We start from the raw sequence: 12842 nt of genomic DNA on the forward strand, positions 1-12842 counted from the left end.
CTGTTCTACACGAAATGTTGTGTTGAAGAATCTGAAAAGTCCATATGCTGTATGCTGGTGTGAGGAAACAAAGAGGCTGTATAATAGCTGTCTTGTTTCTTATGATAAATATGACAACTTCCTTCAAATACATAACCTGTCATAGACTTAAAACAGAAGACTTAATATTTAAACAATGTCAACAGTTCTTAAATATCAATCATTCAATTCTTTTTAACTGGTCTAAAAGTGAAAGCATAATGAAAGACTAGCAAGATACTTGTGTTCTAATTTTGCGCGCATGAAGAGTAACAAAGATTAAACTGGCAAGGTGAAGTGATTAGTAGTGTATATTTGGTATAAGTTTCCCTCAAGGAATGTTCACTGTCAGATGCATGGTACTGTCTTTGTGTGTGATAATGGAGAGAAATGATATAGAAGAGACATCAGGAGACTGTATTACAGGAAAATTGGATTGTGGCTGCAGGCTCAGAAGACACCAAGGGCTGTATGTTGGTGTGGAGAAACAAAGAGACTGTATTACAGCTATGATTTCAAAGATGGAAATTTTCTTCAGATCTATTAACTGTAAAAGACTTTTACACAAAGATAATACAAAAAAAATTCAACAATTCTTAATGGTTAACAAAAAACTTTTCATTATGCAATCTACAAAACTTGTGAATAAAAATTTGCAACTTGCACTTTGTCTCAATGAAAATTTTCAAGATTTCAATCTATTGAAGTTTAAGTTATTATTTCAGATATAAAAATGTTCTTTTTGACCTTATTGGTCTGGACAAAAAGTAGCAAGAAAATAACAATAACAATGGGGAATAACTCAAAATGATTGAAGGGGTTAGAGTTATAATTCTTTAGTTTTGCATCTTTCTTAATGTGGAGATGTATCTATCTACCAATGAAGTTTCATGTTTGATATCTCAAATACTGTTCAAGTTTTTTCCAAGTCTTATACTTTAGCGAAAATATAGAATGGCAGAAGGATTGAATGACTAATGGAGACTATTGCCATATTCTCTACTGTCTTTTTCGCAGTAGGATAAAATATCTATTCTAACACGACCCGCATTTTTCCCTATTGAACATAGTTGAACCAAAAGTGTGTGTTATTATGCAATAAAAACACTGTTTACGTTCTACATTTAGACATGTGATGTTATTATTATACACGTGACGTAACCACTAAAAATGCAACATGCTGAAAATAAGTACAGAAATAAATCGGGCGAAGTTTAGCTTAATAAGGATATATGGCAGCATGTTATTTGTTGAATGTTGTGTTTAGAATCGGAAATAATATATCCAAATCTCAGTGATTTTATCGCTTTGATAAAATCACTGTTTGTTCTTTCAGATGGGCATCATTTATATCACTAATGGGCTACACCACAAAGTTGATAAAATTTCCTTGAATCCAAACTCAAATATTTGATTTTTATTGAGTGATAAAATTCACTTTTTGGATATTTTATTTCTTATAATGGTGTTTAAGGATGAATGATATGAGTCATCCTTGTACTCTATGATGATACATAGTTTGCTGAAAACTATGAAGACTTAAACAAGATTGCATGCTATATCTGTGATGGTTGTGATGCATGGAATAAGGAAACAGAATATGAACATTTGTTGTTTATTATATGTCATGTTGAGAGAACTTTTAACAATTTATCATATTCATACTATTAAGCAAAACTTCTGCCTTTCATTTTACACAAGGGCTTCAAACAAAGGGCATAACAAAACTGTTGTTATATATCCTACACTTAAAGTTTTATTTTAACACTATCGGATTTTTTTTCTATAAAAACAAAGAAGGCCCGAAGCGTGCATTATTCTACAACAATGCACTTCTTATTATCTCCCCGTGTATTATCACATTGAGGGCGCCATTTTGTTTAAAAAATCTGATAAATAAAAACAATTTTTTGTCGAATTTTGTTGTGAAAGCTATCTAGAATGAAAGAAAATGGTCTAACTAAGAAAATGAATCCGAACACCAATATCTTTAATTCAGTCGTTAACGCTGTACAGACTTTTAAAGTGTTGTTTACGTGACGTCACAATGTAGCGCCAAACAGCATGTGCAAAACAATCAAATCAAGTACGCTATTTTAATGTCGCAAACAAGTTAAGTTTTACATTTATTTCACTTTTAATAATTTGTATTTCGCTTGAAAAATTATAGAGTGAAATAAAATAAACAAACAAAGTTTTATGAACATTTTCAAAGTTCGTTATTCTAAAAATGTTTCTACACACGGTAGATTTAACGACAGTTTTTTTCAACCCACTGGAACAGCCTTTAAAGAACGTTTCTATGGGAAACTCTCAGGCGAAAACAAATTTAACCACCAAACATAAAGTCCAACTTTATAATAATAATTATATTTCTTCTTGACGTGTTAGAATGGAAATAGATATTAATTCTTCATGCATTATTGTATAATAATGCACGTTTTTCGTTCAAATGCTTTGTAATTAATCACTCGGGCCTACCGGCCTTGTGATTATATTACTACGCATTTGAACTCAAACCGTGCATTATTCTACAACAATGCACTCAGAATTGATATCTATTTCCTAAACAAAACATATTTTTGTTATAACACATGCCTTGCTACCATGAAACATTTGTTACCTTTACATTCAGGTGCTTTTAATAAAAGTTCATAACAGCCTCTTGTTGTGGTGAAAATGAATGAAAAGCTTTGTTTTAAAAGAAGGTATTATTTCAAAGTTAAACTGACCATAACTCTTTATCATCTATATATGAGTGAGACTAAAACAAAAATTGGAGCACCACACTAAATACCATATTCCAGTATATACCTGACAAGGCACTTCAATTCTACAATATAGCCTTTTCACCCAATGGAATGAACTTTAAAATGTCTAATTCACCAATTTATATACGGTAATTAATGGAAAATGTAAGAATCAGCGAAAAAAATATTTTGTAATCATGATTTCTGCAAGCGTCTAGAGGTACTGCTCCAACACTGTATTGAGTTCAGTCATCTTTAGATACAAACACAGATTAGTTTTATCTTGAAAGGTTATACAAAATTGTCTTACCACATGATGGTGTATTAAAATCCCATGTCCCATCACTACGGCATTGTAATTCTGACTGCCCGTCCACGCTTAACCCAGCACTGCATGTAATATTGGCAAAGGTAGATTCACCATTACTCCATAGCTCCATAGAACCTCCTGTTACTGAATTTAATGTTTCACATAAGACTGAAAATATTAAGAATATGTAATTTTAAATTTGCTCATGTTTCACATAAAATTCAAAACTATAGAAATTTTTTTGTTCTTTTGCTCCTTTTTTACTGAATGTTATGTTTCACATAAAACTGAAAAATATAGTTGCTACTGTTATGAAATATGTTTCACACAAGTCTGAAATATAGAATATGTAATTTTTTACCCCTGTTACTATATGTAATGTTTCACATAAAACTGAAAATACAGAACATGTAATTTTTTTGCTCCCGCAGGAATTTTTTCCAGGATTTTGGGAACATTACCCATACACATGGCATTGGGAATTTCATCAATGTTTCGTTAAAAAATGGGAAAAAAATGCATGACTAAAATTTTGCAGTGATGAAACGAATGCAAACAATTACTGTCTAGGATGGCATCTTCATATATTTAAGCACTAGTACAGCAAAGACGCCATAATTTTCAAAGATTTTAGAATTCTTTATTCAGTATTTTAATTTTGTAACTTTCGATTGGGAATATTTTCCTGTGGATTGGAAAAATAATATACTATTTTCAATTGGGAATATGACCAAATAACGGCTATAAAATAAGCCAAAAAAATCCCTGTCCTGTTACTGAATGTTATGTTTCACATAAAATTGAAGATATATAGAATATGTAATATTTTTGGTAGTGTTACTTCCGGTAAATGTTAATGTTTCACACAAGATTGAAAATAAAGAATATGTAATTTATTTGCTCCTGTTACTGAATAGAATGTTTCAATATAGAATATGTAATGTTTTTGCTCATGTTACTGAAAGTAATGTTTCACATCATAAAGACTGAAAATAAAGAATATGTAATCTTTTTGCACCTGTTACTGACTGTAATGTTTCACATAAAATTGAAAACGCAGAATATGTAATTTATTTACTCCTTAAAGTGTAAAACATGTAATCTTGTTGGATATTGTTAGAGTATTATAACAATTTTCTAGGACTGACTGATAGAAGATCACTGATGCACCTACATGCAATACAAAACTGCTGGAACCAAAATCTTATAAGGAAATGTAAATCAGAATTATTTTTGTTAAGAAATTAAGAATATTTTATGATTTTTTTTTAACTTTGCAAATGTAAACAAGTATTAGATAAGTTATGTATGGTATGTAAAAAAAGGTGTCATTTTTACAAACCTTACAAATTTATTTATTTACCACTGTTCTTTTATTAATTAATAAGATTTCACCTCAAACTATATTGTATCATTGTCATTATTACTTAACAATAGGTTCATACATTCTTCAGTAATTGTCAACAAAATGATAATTATAGGATTTCTATGAAGTTTATAATTATAGTTTACAATCAGTTAGTAAATTCAATTAGATATATCGTTAACGGGAAAAAAAACATTTCAAGTAAAACATTTCGGTACTTTTCATGTGCCTAAGTGTAAGTACTTTATATGCAATTTATACCATTCCCCACTATAAATAATTTGTAAGAATAAAAATTAAGAAATATTAATTTATCTTGTTTATTTTGATAGTTATCAATCTATATTGTTATCGAATTAAGTTTTTTAGATTTAGAAATATCTAAATGAAATGTATATGTAATATTATGAAATCCTTTATAATATAGTTAGTTTCAGATACATATACATTACTTGTATGATTTCTTTATGAATGATGTTTGGTGTTTTGTATTGTATTTGACACATACTAAATTGACTGAAAAAGAATAAATCTACCAGAGATCAAATATTGTCTTCTTATTATAACAGACACAAGCATCTCAAAATGAAATTTTACACCACTTGGATATCCATATGTAAAATTTGAGTTGAATATGTAACACTGTTTGGGAGATAATGAACAGAAACTGAAAAATTCATATTATTTTCAAAGTGAAAGGGGCATTACTCTGCCAAAAATCATAGAACCATGACCCAATTCAAACTTGGCCTGTGCATTCTTTTAACGCATACATATGTAAAATTTGAGTTGCATGTGTAATACTGTTGGGGAGATAATGAAGGGAAACTGAAAATTTCATATTGTTTTCAAAGTGAAAGGGGCATAACTCTACAAAAAATCATGGAACCATGACCAAATTCGAACTTGGCCTGTGCATTCCTTTGACATATCCATATGTCGAGTTTGAGTTGAATAAGTAATACGGTTGTAGAGATAATGAACGGAAACTGAAAATTTCATATCATTTTCAAAGTAAAAGGGGCATAACTTTGCCAAAAATCATAGAACCATGACCAAATTCAAACTTGACCTGTATTTTCTCATGACATTTCCATTTATTAAATTTGAGTTGAATGTGTAATACCGATGGGGAGATAATGAATGGAAACTGGAAATTTCAAATTATTTTCAAAGTAAAAGGGGGGATATAACTCTGCCAAAAATCATCGAACCATAACCAAATTTGAACTTGACCTGTATTTTTTTTCATGACATATCCATTTGTCAAGTTTTAGTTGAATGTGTAATACCGTTGGGGAGATAATGAATGGAAACTGAAAATTTCATATTATTTTCAAAGTAAAAGGGGCATATTTGAGTTGAATGTGTGCAACCGTTATAAAGATAATGAAAGGAAACTGATGATGACGGAATGACAGAATGATGGAAGGAAGGAACAGGGTAACACTATATGCCCCAGTCATTATATGGCGGGGCATAAAGACAAAGTGTAACTAGAAATGTGTTGTCACACCATGAATGCCCCCAAATGTGTACAGTTGTTGGGGCGAAAATGAATGGAAACTGAAAATTTCCTCTTTTTTTTTTAAAGTTAAGGGGCATAACTCTGTCAAAATGAGACCTGTACACTTTTATGGCATATCCATATCTTAAGTTTGAGTTAAATGTGCATAACTGTAAGGGAGATAATGAACAGAAACTGAAAATTCCTTTTTTTAAGGTTAAAGGGGCATAACTCTGCCAAAAAACACCAAACCATGATCAAATTTGATCTTGACCTGTGCATTCCTTTGACACATCAATATATCAAATTTGAGTTGAATGTGTACTACCATTATGATACCGTTATGATCTAATGAACGGAACTCAAAACTTCTTATTTTTCACAAAGTGAAATGAGCATTACCCTGCCATGGAACCATAACCAAATTTGAACTCATGCGCATTCCTTTGATGTATCCACATATTAAATGTGAGTTGAATGTGCACTACCGTTGCGGAGATAATAATTGGAAACTGAATATTTCATCAAGGGAAATAACTCTGCCAAAAATCATTGGACCATGACCAAATTAGAACCTGACCTGCATTATCCTATGATATAGCCATATGCCAAATTTGAGTTGAATGTGTGCAACTCTTACCAAGATAATGAACGGAAACTGATGATGACAGAATGATGGAATAACAGATGGATGGAAGGACAGAATGATGGAACAGGGTAACACTATATGCTTCAGCCATTTTATGGCAGGGGCATAAAAATGAACAAAGGTAAATAACTTCAAAATTAGGGAAGGTTGAGGGGTTACTGTTCTTCTGCACTGCACTTCTACTCATTCAGATGTATCTACTTACACAGTTTCAAGTTGATACTCTTTCTTGTTTTTGTGTTTTGTTCCGGACAAAGTTCAATTAGAATATTGGACAAACAAGGATTAATAATTATACCCGCCGACAAATAACTTATGCGGAGTATATAAAGGAGTCAGTTGGTGGTCAGTCTCTTGTCCGGGACATAACTGAGAATGTACAAGAGATATTAACTTAAAATTTTGTATGTAGATAGATCTCATTGAGTAGAAGTGCTGTACAAAAGAACTGTAACTCTTCCTTACCTAATTTTGGAATAATTGCGCAATTCAATAAGACAATTAAATTTTATTTACCACAAGAAGGTTTCTGGTCACTCCATCCAGAGCCATCAATACCACAAGACCTCTGAGTTACACCATTTAAAGTATAACCTGTATCACAGCTGTATGTTGCTCTCATAAAGTCATCTGATCTAAAAACTTCACCATTTGCTAGAGCAGTTGGAATGTTGCACACTGTGTTAATTGAAATAAGGACAAAGTTTCAATTTAATACTATATTGTTTTTTACAGTTTTTTGTTAGGTTAGGTTTTTTTTTACATTTCACTAACATAAAAGAGGTCATAAGTTATGGTGACTTTCCAGTTTTAGTCATGGAAGACCCCAGGTGCCCCTCCATGAATTATTTCCAGCACAAGCAGACTGCCCTCAGTAGAACCACTGATGTTGCATCAGCTAGCTGGATAGTTTCCTCACATGAAAAAATTTAAGTCCCTGGTCGGAAATGAGCCTACAGCAATAAGGGGGCAAGTGATTTGTATTAAATTCTAACAATATTCATTGTGTTTTCTGTGTTTTTCAATACTGATGCAGACCAAAATTATCTAACTATAGGAAATCTGTTATATAAGGCAGTAGCAAAGCTCTGCGGAATTACCTCTTAACTGTTACCCGAGAGCCAGACATTCTCATTTGTTCAAGTCGCCAATGCCTTTTCTTGCATATTTTTAACAGTTAAAATATTATTCATAAGGAATTAACAACATCTTTATTCAACACCTTTTTCTTATCATATGAATTAATTCATTTGAAAGCTAATATGGCTTTTGTAGCACAATGACATCAATCAAAGCACATGACTGATAAGTAGTGAAGTAGGATGACATTTTCTAGCACCATTACAAACAGTCTCTTTGTACTTGATATCTCACATGTGTGTTTAAATCATTGTCAGCAAAGAAGAACATCACTAGAATGTAAATAAATAAATTCTCATTCAGATTTTTGATAAAATAATTGTGAGAAAACATATAATTTGGAATTGTTGTCAGTTTACAAATGGAAGGCAACAGTTAGATTACCACACGAGGGAGCAGTTCCATCCCAACTTCCATTGGTTAAGCAGTTTCTGTGGGTGTGGCCTATAAGTGTATACCCGCTCACACATGTGTACTGTGCAATGCTATATGACCCACTGGCTGATACATTTACAATTCCACTGTCTGGAGAAGCTAAAGATTGGCATTGCACTGAAAAGTCAATTGAAATATAAATTATATAAATTATGAATATATTTCAGACATCACAGCAGTCCATATATAATGTATAATAAATTTGAAATAGAAAAAAATAAATAAATAAATAAATTATAAATATAATAAAAAAGGAGAATGGTAAAATAATAAGTTTATTTTTAGTAGAAAAGCATCTCCCATGTAGGTAATAAACAAGCAAATTCGTTGAATTTATATCCCCCGTCGAGTACTGGTTTTTATTAACACAACAAATGAAAACATGAGGCTTTATTTATATATTAATCATGGCATAAACAGTAATATTTTTTGAACTTGATAAATATTCAGGGCAATAACAGAGCCATAACTTTGTGTTAAATAGTAATATCTGGAAATGCCAATGAGATGTATGCATACTACATAACTAATCAAAGGCCATAAATCTGAGTTATAAGTATCTGACCGGAACAAGGCGACTATATGCACATCTCCTCTTAGTATCCCATAAAGTTTCATTGAATTCCAGCCAGTAGCACGGAAACGATTATTGCTCTGGTTGTATACTGCCTAAGTTATCAAGGGTCATAACTCTAAGTTAAAATGTCTGACCCGAACAAGGTGACAATATGCACATCTCCTCTTGGTATTGAAGGTTCCAATAAAGTTTCATTGAATTCCAGCCAGTAGTTGCAGAGAAGTAGTGAGGAAACTAATATTTTTCTATATGGATACTGCATAACTAATCAAGGGCCATAACTCTGAGTTAAAGTGTCTGAGCCCAACAAGGCAATGATATGCGCATCTTCTCTTGGTATTGAAGGTTCCGATAAAGTTTCATTGAATTCCAGCAAGTAGTTGCAGAGAAGTAGCGCCGTAAAGATTTTTGCTCTTTATGCATACTGCATAACTAATCAATGGCCATAACTCTGAGTTAAAGTGTCTGACCGGAACAAGGCAACGATATGCGCATCTCCTCTTGGTATTGAAGGTTCCAATAAAGTTTCGTTGAATTCCAGCCAGTAGTTGCAGAGAAGTAGCGCTGAAACAATTTTTTCTCTATATGCATACTGCATAACTAATCAAGGGCCAGTTAAAGTGTCTGACCGGAACAAGGCAACGATATGCGCATCTCCTCTTGGTATTGAAGATTCCCATAAAGTTTCGTTGAATTCCAGCCAGTAGTTGCAGAGAACTAGCGCGGAAATGATTTTTACTCCATATGCATACTGCATAACTAATCAAGGGCCATAACTCTGAGTTAAAGTGTCTGACCGGAACAAGCTGACAATATGCACATCTCCTCTTGGTATTGAAGGTTCCCATAAAGTTTCGTTGAATTCCAGCCAGTAGTTGCAGAAAACTAGTGCGGAAACGATTTTTACTCTATATGCATACTACATAACTAATCAAGGGCCATAACTCTGAATCAAAGGGTCTGACCGGAACAAGCTGACGATATGCGCATCTCCTCTTGGTATTGAAGATTCCCCTAAAGTTTCGTTGAATTCCAGCCAGTAGTTGCAGAGAACTACTCCGGAAACGAAATTTTACTCTATATGCATACTGCATAACTAATCAAGGGCCATAACTCTGAGTTAAAGTGTCTGACCAGAACAAGCTGACAATATGCGCATCTCCTCTTGATATTGATGATTCCCATAAAGTTTCGTTGAATTCCAGCCAGTAGTTGCAGAGAACTACTCAGGAAACGAAATTCGGACGGACGGATGGACGTGGGTTCTCACAGGACAGTAATTATGTGGCTACTCTATTGTTCTCTATATTGTTCTTTTTAGCCACACAAAAGAAAATAGCCATATAAAAGCATTACGGAATGAATGACATCAAAGAGAAAGAACAGTTACCTATTGTCCCTCTAGCCACATAATTCTCTCCTGTGAGTGCGGACGGACGGACGGACAACGCCAAAACTATATCCCCCTCCCAATTCCATCGGCGGGGGATAATAATAAATACTTCACTATTTATCTGAGACATACCGTATCATACATAAACTGAAGTCCCATATGAAAATATATACATGATAATATAGTATTACTTAAAAAACACCATAAAATTACTGAAGCATGAAGTGTTACATTAACGTAATGCTATGAAACTTCATCCCATAAAACAATACAATTTAGTTTAGTGAAATAGTGTTTAACCTTACCACATTCAATCGAAGTTTGATCCCAAGTGCCATCACTATTACAGGTGACAATGTTATTCTCATTATTAAGAGAGTACCCTGCCTGACATGTAATAACAGAGTATGTCATCGTACCATCTGTTGAAACAACTCTCTCACCATTTATAGGGTTATAAGTTGTTTGACATTCAACTGTTAATGTAATTGTATTATGACATTAGACTAGTTTATGTTTTTCACAAAGTAATTCAGGTCATATTGATTATTATCAAAATTCAGATTCTGAAAACATCATGACAAATAGTCCTTAATAGTCCATATTTTTACTAAAATATATCAAATTCATATTCATTCAAAAAAACTTCACATGAATTTTAAATGTAAATCAACTAGGGGCTCAGAGAATCACATGGGACACAATGACTAGTTAGAGATACATTGGTTAAAACACATTTAAATAATGCTTTTTGGTGTAAAAAATAAAAATCAAACAAAAACCTATCAACATTACCACATGTTGGGTGGGAATATTGCCATCCAGTGCTATCATTTTGGCATGTATTCATGCCTGCTCCGTCTAAACTGAAACCTTCATCACAGAAATACTTCAGAGACATGCCATCAGCTGATACCCATAAATTACCATTCCCCGGGGAATTTGGAGGATTGCAAACTGAATAATATTAATGTGTATGAAATGTAAAAAAATTATGGTAAACTGTTTGTCCTTAATGTAACTATGGTATCAAACATTTAAATTTATGAATTGTTCAAAAGTTCTGTTGTCTTGGAAACATGAAGACTGAGTCATAGTGACATTTCCTTAAATAATGAAAGCAACAGTAAGAAATTATGTAAAGAAAATGTTGAATAACATTCTGTTTATAACAATACATAAATTTGACTTTATCACATACCCATGCCAATTTTTTCAGCTCCGTAAAAATGGTATTTCATGGCTGTGCATATAGTTTGACATGATGTCATTTGTGTTTTACAAACATAGTGTAAGACACACTAGTGTTACACTATATGTGTGTCAATGAAAAATGATTTCTTTTAACTTCAAACAGTCTTTATTTTGGGTATGTGATAAATACAATATTCATATAGGTTCATTACTATAAGCTTATGTGTCTATTATGTAATGTTATCATCCTGCATATCCTTGCATTGTTCAATTGTTTTACATAAATCATAATTAGTTTATAGCTCTTTTATAATTTAAGCTTCCTGTAACAGACCAATACCAGCGCTGTATGAGGAAGACATTATCATGACTAATGTTGGGCTCAAACCCATGATCCACGGGTTGGGAAGCAAACACCTTGGCCAGTGCTCCCCCGTTTTGAGAAACATTTAGAAAATCAAAAATATATTTAAATTAGAAATAGTTAAATAAATAATGCATATAAAATGTTTACCACACTTGGATTGGTCCTCATCCCAAGTGCCATCTTGCATGCATGTGATATTTGTTGCTCCACTCACGAAGTAGCCAGTGTTACAAGAGTATGTTGCCGTGGTTACCAGCCCATTTGTGTGGTAGGCTATGTTACCACTGTCCACACTACCAAGTTGGTCACATTCAACTAAATAATGTAAACAATAAAGTACATTGTATCATGATGTTTATATGTGTTTTATATTGTGAATAGAAAAAAAGAAACTTTTAATTGACATTTGATAAGCATTCAAATCCATTTATATCCTTACCTAGTGTTATATAATGATCGTTTTTATCTGTTTATAGTTTTGACCAGAAAACACATATTCAAACAAAAGTGGTTAAGAAAGTCAGGATGGAATGTATGCACTGTTAATGAATATTTATCAAATATCATAAAACTTTAGTATACACCATTCCATGCTAATGTTGCAGTACAAACACAACTATATTTTTTACTTCATATTTTTGAAGATTTTTTAAAATATTTCTATTCCCGTCTTTGGACAGGGTGGAAGCATACTGATCGATGCACATGCGCGGAGCACAATTCTCATTTAATACTGAAATTAATTCTATATACCTACTTCTTATTTTTGAAAATTTTCTTTAAAAAACCTGGTCATTTTTTTGTGTGAGGATTTTGAAGAAATACTGTCAGACTTAAAACCTAGGTCACTCAAATTCTTGTAGGTTTTCACAGTGTACTGTTTTTCTTATTTTTCTTAAAGAAATATAAAATACAGCGAGATTAAATTTCAAATGAAATTTAACAGTTAATATTAAGCATGTATTATAAATAAAAAGAAAAAATTTTCCCAAAACAATGAAAAGGTTCCACTAAAAGTTCCAATGTCCCGTCAGTCAGACTTTTGAAAATCTCTTTCCCCCTTTAAACTGTAAAAATTCCTAGGCCCACACGGAAAAAAACCCCAAAATTTAAAATAACCATCAGTCTGAAGCGAC

General features: G+C 32.4%; 1 protein-coding gene across 1 annotated transcript in view; it reads right to left on the reverse strand.

The window, feature by feature from the left end:
• LOC132731224 (CUB and sushi domain-containing protein 3-like) overlaps positions 1-12298 on the reverse strand; it is a 141988-nt gene extending 129690 nt beyond the window's left edge. The window contains exons 1-7 of the mRNA XM_060717361.1: positions 12289-12298; positions 11854-12021; positions 10941-11102; positions 10451-10621; positions 8125-8292; positions 7117-7278; positions 3079-3246 (exon numbers count right to left, since the gene is read on the reverse strand). Of these exons, the coding sequence (XP_060573344.1) occupies positions 3079-3246; positions 7117-7278; positions 8125-8292; positions 10451-10621; positions 10941-11102; positions 11854-12021; positions 12289-12298 (1009 nt within the window). The remainder of the gene's footprint in view (positions 1-3078; positions 3247-7116; positions 7279-8124; positions 8293-10450; positions 10622-10940; positions 11103-11853; positions 12022-12288) is intronic.
• Between the last annotated feature and the right edge of the window lie 544 nt (positions 12299-12842).

The sequence above is a fragment of the Ruditapes philippinarum genome, unplaced genomic scaffold, assembly GCF_026571515.1.
Source record: "Ruditapes philippinarum isolate M1 unplaced genomic scaffold, ASM2657151v2 ctg4222_1_1_1_1, whole genome shotgun sequence".
Classification (NCBI taxonomy): domain Eukaryota; kingdom Metazoa; phylum Mollusca; class Bivalvia; order Venerida; family Veneridae; genus Ruditapes; species Ruditapes philippinarum.